Here is an 18,976-nt window from a genome sequence, read left to right as displayed (position 1 = left end):
TGAGATTGCCCATTGTGGGGCTGAGGTTCTTCCCTCAGTCATCTTTTACCCTGCCATGTTTTACCCCACCCTTTAAGTTTGTTGTATTTTTGGAAGGTTGTATATCTAAATGCTTATGAAAGTTCCAAACATGAAGGGAGGTTGGGGAAGTTCTGTGTCAAGATGTTATTTCTGTAAGTCTTTAATGCTGTGTCTTTGGAAAGAAGTTTTATAGGCTGACATACCAAATTAATGGCTTTCCTTTTAATCATCAGAGAAGATGTGTAGCAATACCTCCTAGAGCCACACAGCACTTGAAACAGGACAGCGTTAGAGGTGACTGTCCTCTCTACTGCCTTATTTCTGTACCTCAGCTTGCATACAGTTGAAGCTTTCGTCATCTTTTCATAGGCCGCTTTTGAAGATTCATTATATAAAATTTGTAAGTAGAATTTTTACGAATGGCAGAGTGCTACTTTCGAAAGGAGTTCCAGTTTTTATAATGTGACTCTGTCATTGTTTCTGGGTGGCTTCTCCTTGTCGCGTCATCAGTAGGACGCATTAAGAAAAGCTGGAGCCGGCGGGGTGCAGTGGCTCACACCTGTAATCCCAGTACTTTGGGAGGCTGAGGCGGGCAGATCACAAGGTCAGGAGTTCAAGTCCAGCCTGACCAACACAGTGAAACCCCGTCTCTACTAAAAATACAAAAAATTAGCTGGGCGTGGTGGTGCATATCTGTAATCCCAGCTACTCAGGAGGCTGAGGCAGAAGAATCTCTTGAACCCTGGAGGCAGAGGTTGTGGTGAGCCGAGATTGCACCACTGCACTCCAGCCTGGGCAACAGAGCAAGACTCCGTCTCAAAAAAAAAAAAAGAAAAGAAAAAAAAGAAAAGCTGGAGCTGAGGTGTGTTGCAGTGCTGGCCATGATTCAAAGCTCAATGTGCTGCCCTAAATGAGCCCCTCTGAGCAGCGGGCATTGTGGAGAGACTTAAGCTCTAATAAACAGCTTGCCAGACTGTAATTTTAAACCCAGGAATCACCATATAGTTAGCTCTCTCTCAACATTTTTTACATTTGTAATGGCAAATTGTGGCGTTGTTCACATGTGTTCAGAATGATCTTTTTGAGGAAAAAGTGTGAAAGCCAGCAGCTCTGGGTGCTTGTATCTTGAGGGTTTGCAGTAGATTTTCTATCTTGGTGATGAGTTAACCATCGATTCTTGGCCAGAGAAGATATATTCAGACTTAGAAAGCAGAAGGGTAAGTAGATGTGATCAATGACTGAGGATGTCAAGGGGAATTATGTCAGTATTGCAAATGTCAGTGTCCTTGCAGTAACTCAACTGGGCTTGTAAATGTGGGAGTTTTGTACAATTGGCCAGATTGGAAATATTAAACCTGCTGAATTCTATAAAATATACAAGAAAGCTTTTTTTTTTAAAAAATGCCTTTTCCCATCCTGCTCCAGAAACCTTCAGAGAAATTCCCACAATTTGCAGATAAACTGACCAACCTGCAGAGCCCTTGAATTAGTGATGACAACTGCCCTATAGAGATTAAACCAGTCTCATGCCAGGAATTTACTCTGCTGATACACACAGGAATGTCAGAGAAAGGAATCTGGTTAACATGTTTCCACCAAACAGTAGTTAAGAAATAAATCCTCTCCCTCAACTTTTTAATGTAGTTATCACTTCCCTTTTTAGTGTCCATTTAAAAGTCATCAAACATTTCTTGAGTACTTTGGGGTGCTCTTTGGTGTGAGGAGACAGAGCATCTCATTTAGCCCTTAGACTGTGCCTTTGAACAGTTTCTTCCTGGGCTAAGAAGGAATCTTCCCCTTGACATGCAACATGAATTGGCATGTGGGTGAGAGTTAACACGATCTATCCATTTTCCTTTTTGCCTGGGCTGCTTGGAGGCTTACACCAAAGTGGTGTGCTCTAGCCTTCCTAGGCTTAGATTTTTTTTCATGTGTGGCCCCGTAAGTTTCTCCCACCTTGACTTTCTGTCTTTCATTCTGTGTTGAAAGTTTGGTCTTACTGTGTTTTCATTGTAAACCATCTTAATTCACTTACAACAGAGGGAAGGCAAAAATATGTACAACTTTATTTTTACAGATGATAAAACTGAGTTTTAGAGGATGTGTCTTTCGTAAAATCACTCCAAGAAAGAAGTGGTGGAGCTGTTATTTGAACCTGTGTTGCAATTCTGCGACTGCCTGTGTGATACTGTGTCTATCAGTTTTTTCCTAACTGGAAAGTACAGGCATCTGCGTGAGAAAGTTGGAGATTTCTTAATTGTTACCAGAGAGTGAGGCTAATTTTAACCAAGAATCTTTGTTCTTTGTGATGTTTCATTTTCTCCTGTTGCAATTGTATTAAAATAATCTTGGCATAAAAGTAGGAGAACATAAAAAGAGGAAGGTAATTAGTTTTAAAGTTTGCTTTCAGTATAAACATGAACATATAAAATCTTCTGGGCAAAATTTTATTTATTTCCAGTTTAGGAAACTGTCATTTATCAAGTATGCCAACAGCCATTTTTCTCCACAGTAGCCTGTATAGAAATAAAAATTATATCTAGTTGGCAGTAAGATGCCTCCATGATAAAATGTAATTATAATATTTGAGAAGGAACAAGATTGAACAGCATCTGGTTTGGGGTTGTGAGGACTGGGAGCAGTAGTCACTTCCCCTGGGAACCCCATCTAGGCCTCACCAGGGAGAGGGACTTAGTGACACCATGAGGATGGCATCATGAGCCCTCAGCCCAGAGTACCTCCAGTATCTTCTGTAATCCATAGTAAACTTTGCTTGAAGACGTGGTAAACATAATTGTTGAAATTAAGTATATATCTATTTAACTTTGCATCTCTCAAAATTTGGCTGAATTATTTCAATTTTGAGGAAGTTAAAAAATGCCTAATATATTTCTTTTCTAAGCAATATCTTTTAATATTATTTGCATTTTCTATGCGGATGGCACTACAGGGTTGTCTGCTTGTTTGGGAAGATCTGAAGCCTTAAGTACAAAAAGTGTGGTCCTTGCGGCGTGGGGACATTTTCAAAGGTGAATGTGGCTGCCTCTGAAGACTGACTTTAGGGGTCATTACACTTGGATCACAGAGGACCAGGGTTTGTAGAGTACATGTGATTGCCAGTGTCTTGCAACACGCAAGTATTCTTTTCTGTGACTGATGGCCGTACTCTCAGGTTTCTGAAAGAGCTGCTAGGTTATTCAGGAAAGTTGCATTCTTTTGTACTTTGTAGAGAACAAAACTTGGCCTCTTCGATGAGAGAGAGAGCTTTGATGTGACAGAGCTGGCTGTGGAGTTGTAGTGTTTTATGTTTGTGTAGCCCCCACAATTTAAATTTGTCTTTGTACAATATCTGAGTGGACCCCTTAGAGGCAGATAGGAACCTAGAGGAAGAAGATGATTTGCATTTCATTTGACTTCAGCTTACATTTGTTTATTGACTTAACTCACAGAGTAGGAACAGGTCAGCAGGGGGAGGGTGCAGCTGTCTGTGAGCTGTGATGTCTTTGGGGTGCTCCAAGGACACTTTGGGTTTGGCTTCTCTCCCAGATGATCTAGACGAGATATCTTGGCTTCCAGACTGGTTTCTGTCACGTGAGCAGCACAAACTTCCTAACTCAAGAAACTTGTTATGTTGGCCTTAGGGATTTAGGCCCTAAACCCATGGTAAAGTGTTGGGATGTGACACACAATAGCTGTTGCCAGTTTTTAGGATCAAAACTTGGAGGTCCTCTTCTTTGCTCTTTACATGAGGGGTTGGGCATAATGTTCTGGCAGAGCTTGGAGATGGACTCTTAATTACATGCGGATTTAGGCCTGGTCTGGCCTGAGGGTATGCACGGACTTCACCTGGGTGCCCTCCTCCCGTATCTAGGAAGGAAGGGGGAAGTTCTGGCTTCCACTCTGTGTCCCCTGCCTATGCTGAGGGAGAGAGAGCAGACAGAGGTAGAAAGTGTTTTCAGGGCGCTGATGGCTTTTTTGAACATTTGCTGTTGGTTTCCCTGTCCATGGATGCTCTCATTGTTTTCCTCTTGCCTCAGAAAAGTTACTGGGTAGAGAGGACTGACTGCTGGGTGAAGTTCCAGGAGCCAGTCCAGTAAGTGCCCTATTAGAACATCCTTTTGGGACCAAGTGTGTGGGCAGGGCTGTCCCTCCACTGGACGCACTTTCCGTTTCCTGATGGAGAGGATGTTGAAACCTGCGGGGAAAACATGATTCCCTTTCAGACATTTCTCCTATAAGCTTTAGACTATATCCTTTGATTTTTGTTTTAAAGCTCCAAATAATATTTGGCATCTGGTGTATTTGGGAAATGAAACCAGACATGAGGAATGTGAGAGAGGAGAGGGATGGCCAAGGAGAGAAGCAAAGCAGTTTTTTCCTTTCATATTTTTCTTGATAAGAGAATGTGGGTTAACATGATTGTGTTGTTGCAACACAAATTACACATCAAGGCCCTTTGGAAATTTGCAAAATGTGAGGTAAACTGCAGTTCTGAAGACATGGGTATGGCAACTAAAGTGGAGGGTCCCTCACCCATTTTCTTTAAAGTTGCTCTTATGGCATAACTTTCTGTTTTCTTGCCCCTCTTTGATTGTTTTTGACATGAATTCCATTGTTTCACAAATTCCAGAGACCATTTATAGTAACAGAATGATGACTATATTTTAGTGTTAAGATTATAACTCTCAGGAAAATTCAATGTCAAATGCTGTCTATCTTGACTTATATAATAGAAGTGGGGAACAACAATTATGGTCCCCACTGCACTTGGCAAGTGGATTTAAAAACTCACAACTTCTAAGCAAGTTGGTGGTTCTCAAGATCTCATTGTCCCTCCCCACCTTCTTCCTGCATATCTTGACTGCCTAAACCCCTCTGGCCAGAGGAAAACCTTGGCAATCAGATCCTTCAGTCTGGACAGTCATCTTATAAATGTGTGGCAGAAGTCTTGATGAACCAATTAAAATAGTCCATGCATCAGCAAAAATCTGTTTTGTTATGACAACCTTCACATTTCACTCACATATTAAATACCGATTGTGTCTTGCTTTGTGGAAAACAAACTTTACATATCACATATATTGTGACTTGGCAGTATCAAAGGGAAAGTGTTAGGGAGGGTTTTCTTGCGGATTCTAGGTTGTTCTCCAATGTTTTATCATCATAATTATCATCATCATCCACATTCCCTAAAATTTGGCCTCAGTTTTTGACTGCTGCCACATTGAGAGTATTGCTTGTTCTGTTAAAGAGCAGTACAAATGACTCTGACTTCTCGCTAGGCCACAGATGGATTGGATTTCTTACTCTTTGCTAAGGAAAATGCACCTGCTCCAGAATCTTAAGAAGCTTTTTAATTGTTTCCTTGTGTACAGCATAGCAATAGTCATCTGTAATGTTATAGATGGATTGCAGTTTCGATGTCCCAGAAGTGACTTCTTCCTCTGCAGCAATGTGAGAAGCTGAGATTAGAAGATGTGCTCTGGTTCAGGGCCCGGTTGTCATGGTGGAATTAGTCCTCTTCCTCAGGCTGATCTGATTAAAAAGAGGCCAAGATGTGGAAACCTAGGCCCCTGGTTTCAGTAACTATGCATTTCCTCTTCATCAGACAGAAAAAGGACCAACTTCTCTCCCTGCTATATGTCGCCATCAGTCTGTGATCCCCCCAAATGTTGTTTTGAGTTTTCTTCATCTTTGTCTCCAGTACCTAACACTCTGTGGGTGTATTGAGGAAGTGCAGATCATGATGGCTAAGTAAATGAGTATTTTCTTGGGTAAAATGTTGACTAAATATAAGATATTAGGGAAATGTCTAAAAGATTTTATCAGCGGGCCTCTTTTCAATAGCACTTACTTGGGAATAAGTTGGAAAACCAAGCACCAGTTAGTTTGGCCTCTGGGGAGGCCAAAGCAAGCACCAAGCACCAGTTAGTTTGGCCTCCTCCTCACTCTGGGGAAGCCGGAAAGCTGCAGATATCCCGAGGATGGAATTCATTTAAGGCTTTTGTCAGCATCAGAAAGCTTGACAAGTGCCTAAGAAGGACTCGATGATCTGATTGGCTCCAAATGCCTTGGTGGTTTTGAAAACAGATCTGCAGACAACTATGGGAGGAACACCCAGTCACATATCTCTGACATTCAGAGGTGAGACCATCTGTTCACTTAGGCATTTATGCTTTTGCATTCAACAAACATTTGTTAAGAATGTACTACATGCCAGGAATTGACTAAACCTTGGTCCCTGCCTTCAGGATCTCATAGTCTAGTGTGGGAAATGGACATTTAAAAAAAGGCAGTCAAGTGTGTATATCATGCTAGGGGTATAGAAAGAAATACGTAACTGTCCTGGGAAACTTAAGGCCTACAAAGCAGCAATATTTGAGCAGAGTCTTGAATGGTGAGTGGAAGAGGGTCAGATAAAGAAGGAAGACACTCCAAGCTGAAGATGCTTAGATGTGTGGGCTGAGAGGTGCCACCATTCCCGAGGTCTGACGGGTACACGCACATGCCTGCATATGAGGCATATTTAGGGTGTTGGAGATGGGGTCTAGAAAATAAAATTGGCAAGGGCCAGGGCAGAGACCTCCTTCTAGCACGTAGTTCTTCTGGTTTGGGCCCTGCCATCTCCAACTTCTTCCTTCCCAGTACCCCTAAGACTCAGCACCCGCCATGGCGCATTAGGCTTCAGCAGCATTCGTCTTCCCTAGTGACTAAAATGTGCTGGCTCCTCACCTGCCCTGGGCTTCACACACACCTCCTTTTACCCAGAATCCTATTCCCCAGCACTTTGCAGGGCTGGTCCCATTTTATACATCAGGTCTCAGCTTAAATGCCTTGGTCAGGAGAGGCCCTCCGTGATTGTACTGTCTGAAAGAGCTGCCCTCCCACCACTACCACCATTGCCCTTCACTTTCTTCCTTGAATCCCTGGTAATATGAACCGACTTCAGGAGTCATGTTTTAGTTTTCTTGATTTTTTTTCCTGCCTTCCCCAAAAGCACACAGGAATCTTTTATAATTTTCATCTCTCTTCCCTTAGTGCCCAGCACAGTGTTTGGAATGTTTGGCTCATAATTTGTACCTGATAAACATTTGACTTCATGAAATGGATGGATATGATGGGGTCGGGCAGCTGTTGTTACTTTTATGGTGTATGGGCTTCTCCGCATAAACATCTCTACCTTCACCAGCAAATCAAGTGTGGATGGGCATGGGCAGCCTTTGGGGTGTTGGGAGATGGGGGCTGGAAAATCAAGTTGTTAAGGGCCAGTGCAGAGACCCCTGTCCAGTGTGTGGCCCCTCAAACTTCCATCTTCCTGATGGCCCCCCTTCTTCCCAAGTCTCCTCTTAAGTCTCACCTGTGAAATGGGGAGGATGAAATGAAGTGATGGGTGCGAATGTATGTATTAAATCTTATATACACGGCAGTCGTTGGGAATCGCTGGTTGGAGAAGTACTGGAGCAGTTAAGGTGGGCAGGTGCTTCTGAGGGGTCCGGTGGAATGATTCTTTTTGTTTCCCGTTTTGGTCTGTATCTAAAAGACTAGGTTCTCAATAGTGGAGCTCCATATATGGGGAAAAGAATGAATGCTTGTTGGAAATCTCCAACACATGCCGTCATCTAGCGTTTAAGGATGGGTTTAATAAAGGATCTTGTATTTGGGAATCCATGGAGGAGCCAGCATAAAAACTTGGCCTTTGAGTTTCACTGAGGCTTCGACATACAAATAACCTGTCAAAGGTAATATTTTGGTAATAATTAAAAGGATTTCAATTAGGTTCCTAAATGTAGTAGACTCTGTGCCTTATTACTGAAACTAGCCAAGAACTTCGTATCATTTTGTTTATAGAGCCATTGGCATTTTCTTTTTAAGACTTGAAAAATGCTTTGGACTGATTTTTAGATCTTAGCATTACCTCCCACCCCCTTCCCTCCTCAGTACAGCCAGAATGTGATATAACTTCGGTTTAAGTGAAACTTGCAACATGCCAAAGGAAAACTATTTCTATGTTTATTTATTCCCCAAATACTTTGGCTGTACCCCTGTGTGCAAAACACTAAATGACATGTGCCATGACACTTTCCTCATGCTTCGATTCTTCAGTGAGAGCATAAAGACCCAGACCATGATTTATAGTAACTGTTGGCTGTACATGATGGAGGTCACAAAATGCTAAGAGGGCCCAGACCATATCCAGTTAGGCATATTAGCAAGACTGTCTGAAAGAGATGGCTGGAAATGAATTGGAAGGCTGAATGTGGGCCGCAGGACCCTCTGTGAGCTGGCCCTTGCCTATTTTAGTCTACTTTATTTTCTTACCCTCGTTTTCCAGTCGCCTGAACACTGCCTTCCTGGGGAATACTTCCCTGTCTCCCACAGTCATACAGATCTTGTCAGTAGTCCCTGAATAATCTGTCTTCAGTTTACTGGGGATAAGATATGCAGGACACTAGCATGGTTTCTGAGTGGGATGTGGTTCCTGCCCCAAGAGCACATACCAGAGACAAATATTAACAGTTATATGTTCATGAGATAAATCATGACTCCCATGTCCTAATGTACATCAGTGTTGCTGCTGCCTACCTGTGTTGAGTACAAGAACTCAAGCATTTTAACTTTTATAGCAATTTGACATTGCTGAAATCTTTCAGTTTATAACAGATTGGATGAAAACAACTAGTCCTTTACCACAGATAGTTTGAAAAGCTGGTATGTAGATTACCCTAACTTGGATATTTTTGACAGGAACATTTTTGCATACTCATATTCCCCCTCTAATATAAGTAGATAATCATATCAATGGGGTTTTTAGATCTTACTTTATTAATTATGGAAGTAGTATGTCTTCAGTATGGCAACTTAGGAAGTGCAGAAGAATCTTTTTGTTTGTTAAAACAAATAGGGTAGTCTGTACATTTGTCACAGAACTAACTGCTGTCTGCATTTTGTTGTATTTATCTTGTCCTTTTTTTCTGCTCACATATGTGAATTTTTTCTTACAAAAATGGGACCCTGTATACCTATTCTTTATTTTATGCAAGTATTTGCATATCATTAAATATTCTTCTACAAGGGGCTGCTTTGTGGTCTGTCATCTAGTTGTACCATCATTTATTTACCTTTTCTGTGTAGTCCTTCATTACCAGCACTTATTTAATGCCCTTATTTGCTCTCATAGTAGTTAATGCTTTGGAAATTTCTGTGATAACATTTTTATAACATCTCTGAATATTTCTTAAGCTTACATTCTCAGAAGTAGAAATACTAAGTCAAAATATGCGGCTATTTTAAGACTTTGATAAGTTGCCCTTCAGAAATGTTGAACTGAATTTCAGCTATCAGCAGCAGTGGGTACACTCTCAGGATTGGTACTTTCAGGGTGGGAGGATGTTACAAGACAAAGATAAGAGCGAGAAGGAATGAGTGGTCTGCTTGGATGGAAGGCATTCACAGCCTTGTTCTACCACCTTTCCTGACCTAAATATGTTTCTGCTACCCTGCCCTTCCGTCTCTTGAAGGGCCAATTCTCATCCCACTTTTTTTTTTTTTTAACTTCATCTCTTTTTAAACATTGAAAACTTCAAACAGTTATATATGAGTATATGTTCACTATTCTTTAAAAAGCATGGAAAGAACATTCTTTTTCTTTCCTTTTTCTAATTTTATTCCATTCTCAGAAGAAAAGAATTAGGGATTTGCTGTCTATCCTTCCAGACCATTTGGTGGAAATAAATGTACATGTATGGCTTTTTGTATGAGGTTTTAAAAAAGACATAGTAGCATCCTGCTATGCATATTGTTCTTCTTTGACTTGCTTTTTTCAACAGACAATGTCAACTGGAAATCTTTTCAAGGCAATATATACAGGTGTAACTTAAAACATATCCTCTGTCATCACTAAAACATATTTTTTGTGGTGAAAATTTGGATTCAAAAGGATATAAACAGATACCTTGGTCCTTTTAAATTAGTGTATAATATTCCATTAGGGGTGTGTGTGTGTGTGTGTGTGTGTGTGTGTGTGTGTATGTATAACTTAGCCATTTCTTTTCCTTACTGGTGAACTCATTTAGTCTTTTCAGTTTGAAAATCTCTGGCCCTTCTAGCTCAAGTCCCTCTGGCTTTGTTGTGAATTTAAATTAGTTAATATAATGAACATTTACTGAGTGCCTCCTCTCTTCCTGGCATTGTGCAGGGCACTAGGCCCACAAAGTACTTGATGCACAGCCTCTTCCCCTCACTTCAGTTATCATAGTCTAACAGGAAGACGCACTCATAAAGAGCTTAGACTGTGACCATGCTAGAGTGGATAGTCATGTCATAGCATATATGTTATTAATTCTATTTAGGGAAGGTAAAGAAGAAACTGGAATCAGACTTTAAAAGATGAGAAAGAGATCTGCTAGGGGGCAAGGAAGAGAAGGTCATTCTTCCGAGGAGAGTAACAAGAACAAACTAGGTCAGCAGGAAAGGGAATGTGATGTACAAAGAACAGACAGTACCGCAGGATGATTAGAGTGTATGTTGTTGGGGAAGTGACTGGAGTTGTCCTGTTTGCTCAGCAGTTATTGCAGGAAATACATTCAACAAGTGAATAGAAGGGGGTGTGTTCTCTGCCCAAGTGGACTCCAATCCACTCAGTGTTGTTCTCTTTGTGCGCTACAGAGCGCCCTCAATGTAACCAGCATGCAGAGCTCTTTCTGGAGTTGGTCTGGCCTCTTAAAAATTATTTTGTCTGTTCCTGTACTCTTAACCAAGTCATGTCCTCTTTTTGCAGAGTTTAGTCACATCAGGAAATAGAACAGAATTCAGCCATGGCCCCAAGAAAGAGAAGTGGACGTGGTATTTCATTCATCTTTTGCTGTTTCCGAAATAATGATCACCCAGAAATCACATATCGGCTGCGAAATGACAGCAACTTTGCACTTCAGACCATGGAGCCAGCATTGCCCATGCCCCCTGTGGAGGAGCTGGATGTCATGTTCAGTGAACTGGTGGTGAGTCCCAGTTTTCTATTCTGGCATTGGTGGGGAGCCAGGGAAGGAGAAGAGGAGAGCATGTGAATGGGTCGGTTCGGTTTGCCATGGACTTTTCCTTTTCAGTGAAATAGCCCCCATTCACCTTTATGTCTGCACTCTCACTGTCAGCACTAAACCTGTGGAGAAGAAAGAGTTAGAAGAGAGTAGTGTTACTACATCCAAGTGTTTTGCTGGTGTTTTAAGTGGATGGGGGTATTTAGACCTTCAGTTCTTCAAATATGTGGCAATGCTGCATCTTAAGTTGCTCTTCCTAATTTGTCTCCATCCCAACCTTAGTCTATACATGTATGCACAAACTTCATTTACTTCACACCTATCAGGATTCCCTAATGCTCCCCTACCTCCACACCCAATGTATAGTATCAAAGTATTTTTTAAAAAATTGTCGTACTTCCTATCCTGTCTTTGATCCTTTGGTGAAAGACATTACTTAAGTACAACATCATTACTTATGCTAATGAAAGGATTAGAATAATAACTGTTGTGGGAATCTTTTTATAGATACTATCATATTTTAGAATCCAGTGTACTGAAATGAGGGATGTATCTAATGCAGGACCCATTCATCAAGAGATGTAATAAGTACATTATTCAGCTTAGCTTTTCAAGTATCAAGTGATCTTTCTTTCTATTTTGTATTTGAGAGGATATTATGGCATAGTTTAAAGGTGCTAGCATAGGAATTAGGAAGACCTTCATTGAAATCACTGCTCTGACTTTATCTGCATAATTATAAAAAAAAATCATGTTTTTTTTTCTGATCCTGTTTTCTGGAGGAAAGAAACATCTCCTTCTAGGTTTGACATAATGTTTCACTGAAAACAGTACACAGTGGGAGTGGCCCAGTGCCTGGCCTTTAAACATGCTTAATAAATGTTGCATGAATACTGTATCCTGCCTTGATCACCATTGGCATTTTGTAATGGAGTTAGTTCTTCTTTTTTTTTTCCTTCAACTTTTATTTTAAGTTCTGAGATACATTTGCAGGACGTGCAGGTTACATAGGTGAACATGTGCCATGGTGGTTTGCTGCACAGATTAGTCATCCCCATCACCCAGGTAGTAAGGCCACCATCCATTAGCTGTTCTTCCTGATGCTCTCCCAACTCTGCCATCCCCCTACCTCCTGCCACAGGCTCCAGTGTATGTTGTTTCCTCCCATGTATTCTCATTGTTCAGGTCCCAGTTATTAGGGAGAACATGTGGTGTTTGGTTTTCTGATTAGTTTGCTGAGGAAAACAGCTTTCAGCTCTCTCTATTTGTCTGTAAAGGACATGATCTCCTTTGTAACATAGGTGGAGCTAAACGGACCATTTATATTGTTCAACAGACAACTAGAGAATAGTATTCATTTTGCATGATTCTTAGGTCAAGAACGTACTATATGCTGTGTCAGTGCTCTCCTGGGGTAATATCTGAACTGGCTGTGTCACTCCAACTCTTAGAGACCAGAATTCACTTACAAAGCAGAAAGATAAGCCAGTATGAGAGAGGCTATGAAGCTAATGTTTGATTTCCAGTCTCCTGCATGGAGCGATGGGCCTATTGCCAACCAGAGTTGGTCAGCTAGAAGAAAAGATGACTCCTACCGGTGTGCTTGCGCTTTATGTTGTTGAATATTTACAGTGTTTAAGGAATTTCTCTCTTCTCTGATCTCTACTGCGTGAAGAATTCTGTTGTAGGTGTTAACAAGGAAGTTTGAAATAGAAATCTAGAACCTGGCCCGCAAAGATCTGATGGTAGCAAAAGGAGATCCATTATGAAGAAGGTATAATGGCACCAAAAGAATAATCACAAATCGCCTGTGTATGTAATATGTGTTGTGTGGGATGAGGAAGGTGGTTAGGGAAGACTTTCTGGAGGAAGCAAGCTGTCAGCAGGAATTGAAGGTGAGAAAAGAAGTTGGGGGAATCAATGTTAATGGCTGGCTCAGTCATCTTAAACTAGGTTATGCTGTGATAGCAAAACCCCTGTGATAGCAAAAAATTGGTTACAACAGCAGAGGTGTAATGCCTGCTGTGCTGAATGCCCACTGTGGGTCTGCTACAGTTCTGTTCCTTCTGTCTTCTGTCCAATACCCAGGCGGGGTGGAAGAGTGAAGACAAACCTGGCAAACCACTTATAGGTGCTAAGCTTATGCTTGGAAATAACACGTCATTTGTGCCCACATTTCATTGGCCAGTGCAGATCATATGGCAACACGAGTTCGCAGGTAAGGAGGCATCATTCTTCCATCGGGATCAGCACCAGAAGTGACATGGCCAAACCTGAGGTCATGGCAGGCAGATGGCACATAGTCCTCTTGCAGGGAGAGGCAGTGAATCATCTACCAAGATAGCAGTCAAGAAGGGCAGTAATGATACATTGACAGGCAGGGTTTTATTTCCCACTTAAAATGTTTTAAAACTGCAAGTCTCTGTTTCAAGTTGGTGTTTGGATTAAAGGAAAAAAAGAGTCAACCAAGGGACATAGGGGTTGCTGATAGCTAATGACTGCTCTCAGTGGTAGTGGAGCTGGTAGGCAGAGCTGGGACCCTTAAAGCATTCCACATCTACAGTCCTTTCAGTCGTATTTTGTCAGTCTCCCAAAATGAGAGTGAGAAGCCCACGTGGTGGCAGCTTCATGTGCATCTTGAAGACAGCTCATTGTTCTGTATTCATAAGGGAGAAAATTCCACTCTCTGCCTTATTGATGTCTCTATTCTGTGTGAAAATTGCCTACAGCTGCTAGTTGTGAGCAAGCCAATGCCAAACCAGAACTTTAAGCTGAAACCATTGGAAAACAAATTATCTTGAGGTTTGTATCTGTCCTGGTGAGTGAAGGATGGATTTTTGTCTACTCTTGACTTCAGGGACTTAGACCACAAATCTATCCAATTGCCAGGGGTGGCCTGGGCCAAGAGAGGTAGGCTCAAAGCCTCTGCAAGCCTCTGCCCTAGGTTCTCTTGAGTAGTAGCTGAAGCAATTCTGCCTCTGCTCTCGTACAGCAGAGGGAGGCCACATATGGTTGTGGACAGTGCCTGGGCTCTGGAGTCAAACAGTTCTTCCAAATGCTGACTCTGTAGTCTAGGAAAACTTCCTTTAAGATGATTTCTGTTTGAATTTTAGTTGTTTCCTTAACTGTAAAATGGAGATAATACCATCTTGCTGATAGGGTTGGTGTGGAGATAAAAGAAGATAACCTTTAAAAAGTCTGGCACCTCATAGACTTAATAGATGCTTGACACCCCACACACTAATACAGCAAGAAGGATGAAAGATAATTCTAGTGTCTTCTAGATACAAGACTCTAATCAAATATTTCAGTTTTTCCTTTTCTTGAAAACTAATCTGCTCTGGTGTGAGCGGGCCAACATGGGTCCTAACTTGCAGGCCATCTTCCCTCTGTATCTGTTGGAAAGCATCTCATCAGAGCTGGTTGTTGTAATCTAGTTTCTTTTGCCTCGTTTGATGTTTTTAAAAGTGATACCAAGTAGATTTCTTTCAGAATTGCTTACTGCAAGCTTCTCACCTCAATAATAAAGCAAGCCTCACCAGGAGGTCAGCCATGTGAATCTTTTAAGAAAGTGGGTAGCGTGGAGCACCTCATTCTCTAGCAGGCTCCCTGCGATAGGCAGAAGAATCAAAATTAGTCCAATCCCAGGACTTAGCATCATCTTCCGTCTCATCCTGCTTAACTACAAAATAAACAAACAAAATACAGCTTTGTCAAGATGTAATTCACCTATGTAAAGTCTGCAATTCAGTGGCTTTTAGTATATTAATAGACATGTGCAACCATTACCAAAATCGCTTTTAGCAATCCCTCTAGCATGTAACCTCCAAATCCGTAAACCATCACTCCTCATTCATCCCTAGCCCCAACATCCCGTAACAAACATTAATCTTCATTGTGTGTCTGAGAATTCGCCTACTCTGGACAAACAGAATTACACAGTATGTGGTCCCCTGTGACTGGCTTCTTTGACTTCATGTAGTGTTCTCAAGGTTCACCCTTGTAACATGTACCTACTTCATTCCTTTTTATTGGCTAATAACATTCCATTATGTGGATATACCACATTTTTTATATCCATCCGTCATCGACAGACATTTAGGCTCTAGCTAGGTTTTGGTTCCTGTGACTAAAGCTGCTCTAAATATCCATATGTAAGTTTTTGCATGGAGATATGTTTTAATTCTTACGGGTTATATATAGCAGCAGAATTACTGGGTCATATGGTAACATTGTGCTGAACTTTTGAGAAACTTTCAGATTGTTTCAAAGTGGCTGCACCATTTTTCATCTCCCCCAGCAATGTATGAGGGTTCGATTTCCTCCATATCTTTGCCAGCACTCGTTCTTTTTTTTTTTTTGTTTTTTTTTGAGACAGAGTTCCACTCTTGTTACCCAGGCTGGAGTGCAATGGCACAATCTCGGCTCACCGCAACCTCCGTCTCCTGGGTTCAGGCAATTCTCCTGCCTCAGCCTCCTGAGTAGCTAGGATTACAGGCATGAGCCATCACGCCCAGCTAATTTTTTGTATTTTTAGTAGAGACGGGGTTTCACCAAGTTGACCAGGATGGTCTTGATCTCTTGACCTCGTGATCCACCCGCCTCAGCCTCCCAAAGTGCTGGGATTACAGGCGTGAGCCACCGTGCCTGGCTGCACTTGTTCTTATTCACCCCCTACCAACTGATAGACCAGCGGCTTTTGTGGGAATTGTGTGTGTGTGAGTTGTCAAATAGAAATAAAGTCTCCCCGCTAACACGTTTTAAGTTATTTGGGATATTTACAAATAAAACTTAAGAGTCTTTTTAATCTCTGCTAACCATATATTTTATACCTTTTGAGAATCAGTTCTTTTTTGCTTCTTTCTCTCTCACTCCTATCTCCTCCCCTCTCCTAGTCTTCCTCTTCATCAAAATAAAGAACATAACCAATATGAGGTTTAACACTCACCTATTAAAGTAAGATTAAGTGATACTCTTTTTCTATAGGTTTTTAAAGGTCTTAAATTATCTCAACCAACCTATCTGAAGAGTCCTAAGCATGACAACTCTATAAATTGTCCTTAATCAAGTAACTTTTTTCATCTCAATATTAGTAATAAATGATTTCCCTTGGAATGAACAGAAGAATAAGTCATTAATGGACTGATGGATTATTTTGATGTGTGCATTTTAACAGCCTGTCTCTGCCAATCCTGAGGTAACTGGTGAGCAAAAGACACATGGTCCTGTCCTTGGTGATGTTGTGGAGCTGAAGGTCTAGCAGAGAAGACAGGCAACTAAATGTGCAATCTTATCCAAGTGATCAAGTGCTGGGAGTGCTGCTCAAGCAGTACATTTTGTCTGGGAAGAAGCTTTATTCCCTTTTTCATGAGGAGGGTGTTTCACTGGACTCACATTCCCGGCCTCTCTTCTAGCTCCCTACTCCTCTTGGGAACATGCCCAGCTCAGTCCCTCTCTGTAAACAGTCAACGTGCTTTGAGAAAACACATGTTGTGTGACCCTTGGTGCCATACCTTGCACAGGAGTGAACCCCTTTGAGGAGCTCTGCAGTTGTCCAGCTGTCCCTGTGGGACAGTGGATAAGCATCTATGTAACTCAGCATTGATTTTCTGCAGACCCCACTTGTCTGCAGATGAAAGTTGGGTTCTCCATTGCAGCTTACATGAGTACAACAAAGGGCATTTTGATTTCCATTGGCTTGATTTCTTAGCTTAGGTCTCAGTGAATTCTAATCTTACTGAGGACGGAGGATGCCGTTCACTAATAGCTACCCCCATGATTATGTAACCTAGCATGAAGGGTCTTGGAAGGCTTCCTGGGGGAAGTGACATTTAATGTGAGACATGAAAAGTAAGAAGGAATCATCCAGGCACAGAGGAAAGAAAAGAATGTTGCAGACAGTGAGAAGAGCATGTGTTAGTCTTACAGAGTGACAGAAGACGTGGAAGGCTCAGGTAAATGAAAGACATTCCGTTTAAATGACACATAAAAACAGCTGGAGAGATTGGAGATTCTGAGAGACAAGCTTAGTAAAGGTGTGTTGGGGATGGTTGTATTGTTGACTTAAACATGTATATCAAATTCTTCCTTAAAGCAGAGAAAAGTGCCTCTGCTTACACATTTTTTTCAGTGAACCAAATATAATGAAGTAAATAAAAATGTTTTGCTATTTGGTTAAATTTACAAAAATAACCATGGTTCTGTTCAGTATTTGTGAGGTGTTGGTAAGTTTTGTGATAGGTGTCATGTATCCCTGGGTAGATTCTTTTCTTAATCTATTTCTTCTTGCTATAAAGGGAATACCCAAGGCTGGGTAATTTATAAAGAAAAAATATTATGGTTCATGGCTCTGATGGTTGGAAGATTCAAGATTGAGCATCCACATCTGGTGAGGAGGGCCTCAGCCTGCTTCCACTTATGGTGAAGGTGAAGAAGAGCCTGCATGTGCAGAGATCACATGACTAGAGAAGCAATGGGGGTGAGGTGGAAGGTGCTAGGCTCTTTAATGATCAGCTCTCCAGGAAACTGACAGAGCAAGAACTCAGTAACCCTGAGGGAGGGCATGAATCTATTCATGAGGAATCCTCCCGCATGACACAAACATGTCCCATTAGGCCCCACCTCCAACACTGGGGGTCAGATTTCAACATGAGATTTGGAGGGGAACAAACATCCAAACCATAGCGATTCTGAATATGTTTTCCTTTGAGCTCAATAATTGAGTCGAGGTACCTCCTTGTTAAAACACGTACCTCCTCTGGCTACTTTAATTTTAAAATAGAAAAGGACAAAGAGAATTACTAGGAGCACCCCCTGCAATAAAATTCTGCACATCCCCATGAATAAAGGTTCCCTACAGAATATTTCACAGCAGCAGTGATACTGGAATTGGAGTGTCTTTCTTACAGTTTGTTTCTATGACCTTCAGCTTTCTTAAAGAGTGAAACATGCAAAATGTCCAACTGCCTTTTCTGTGTGAGATTTTAGGTGAGAAATCTAGGTTTAAAACAAGTCTGGTTATTATTTTTTAAGTGTATTGTGTATTGTAGTCAGTCTCACCTCTTACAGCACACATATTGTGTATTTGGAATCCATTTCATAGTTTTAGGGGAGAACTTTCATTTCTAATACACTACATCACTGTGAATTTATAGCAAGTTGGAAATAATATGCAGTGTGAACCCAAGTTTTTCTAAGCCTGACATGTTTCCAGTTCCATTTTAGACTATTTTCTGGTTAATCTGCCTTCTTTCAAACCCAGTTCTTAGACTTTCATTTATTAGGCCAATGGGTCTAATGTTTGATGATAATAGAGTGCTGTGCCTTCAAGGAAATGTAAAATATTTTAAAGAAATTTGTTGAGAAATTCATCACTGGTCACGAAACCACCATTTATACTACTAAGGAAATTTAAAAGGAAAACTAGAATCCCAATGGGAAGGTAGTGATCGGTGGATATTGAAGGATGATGATAAGATTTGGACTCTCAAAATATAATTGTAAATTACTAGAGGCTTATATTAAGTACTGAGGACATTCTCAGGATTAGTCATCAGCATAGAATTTGAGAAATGAAGATAGTAGGAATGAAAGAATTTAGATGATATATCAGATTTAGATAAATTCACAGTCAAAGTAACTTGTGCCAAATGAATTCACTTGGGATTCTACGTCAGTAATCTCTTCATTTTTCATGTATTTTGAAGTCGCTTTGGTATGAAAAGAGCTACAGGAACCCAAGTTAGTCCTAAGGATTTATCAGAGTACATATTTTGTTCTTCTACTAGCCTTGTGAATTGTTACTCCTTTTCTTAGGCTGTCAAATTTCTTTCTCTTATAACTAAGGCTTATTTTAAGCTCTCCTTAGTAATAAAATGCTTCTTTTGTTACCAAAATCAATGAAAAGTTTCAACACTTTTTAT

At 41.0% G+C, this 18,976-nt stretch overlaps 1 protein-coding gene across 4 annotated transcripts in view; it reads left to right on the top strand.

The window, feature by feature from the left end:
* The window catches only part of DAAM1 (dishevelled associated activator of morphogenesis 1), a 190,174-nt gene that overhangs the window by 62,644 nt on the left and 108,554 nt on the right, over positions 1-18,976 (top strand). For all 4 annotated transcript variants that reach the window (XM_074393177.1, XM_003924387.4, XM_074393176.1 and 1 more), the window contains one exon: positions 10,799-11,018. In XM_074393177.1, coding sequence (XP_074249278.1) covers positions 10,836-11,018 — 183 coding nt within the window. In that variant the 5' untranslated portion in view covers positions 10,799-10,835. The remainder of the gene's footprint in view (positions 1-10,798; positions 11,019-18,976) is intronic.

The sequence above is a fragment of the Saimiri boliviensis genome, chromosome 2 (genome assembly GCF_048565385.1).
Source record: "Saimiri boliviensis isolate mSaiBol1 chromosome 2, mSaiBol1.pri, whole genome shotgun sequence".
In the NCBI taxonomy this organism is placed as follows: domain Eukaryota; kingdom Metazoa; phylum Chordata; class Mammalia; order Primates; family Cebidae; genus Saimiri; species Saimiri boliviensis.
Note: the sequence above shows the minus strand (reverse complement) of the source record. Positions and strands in the feature narration are given on the sequence as shown.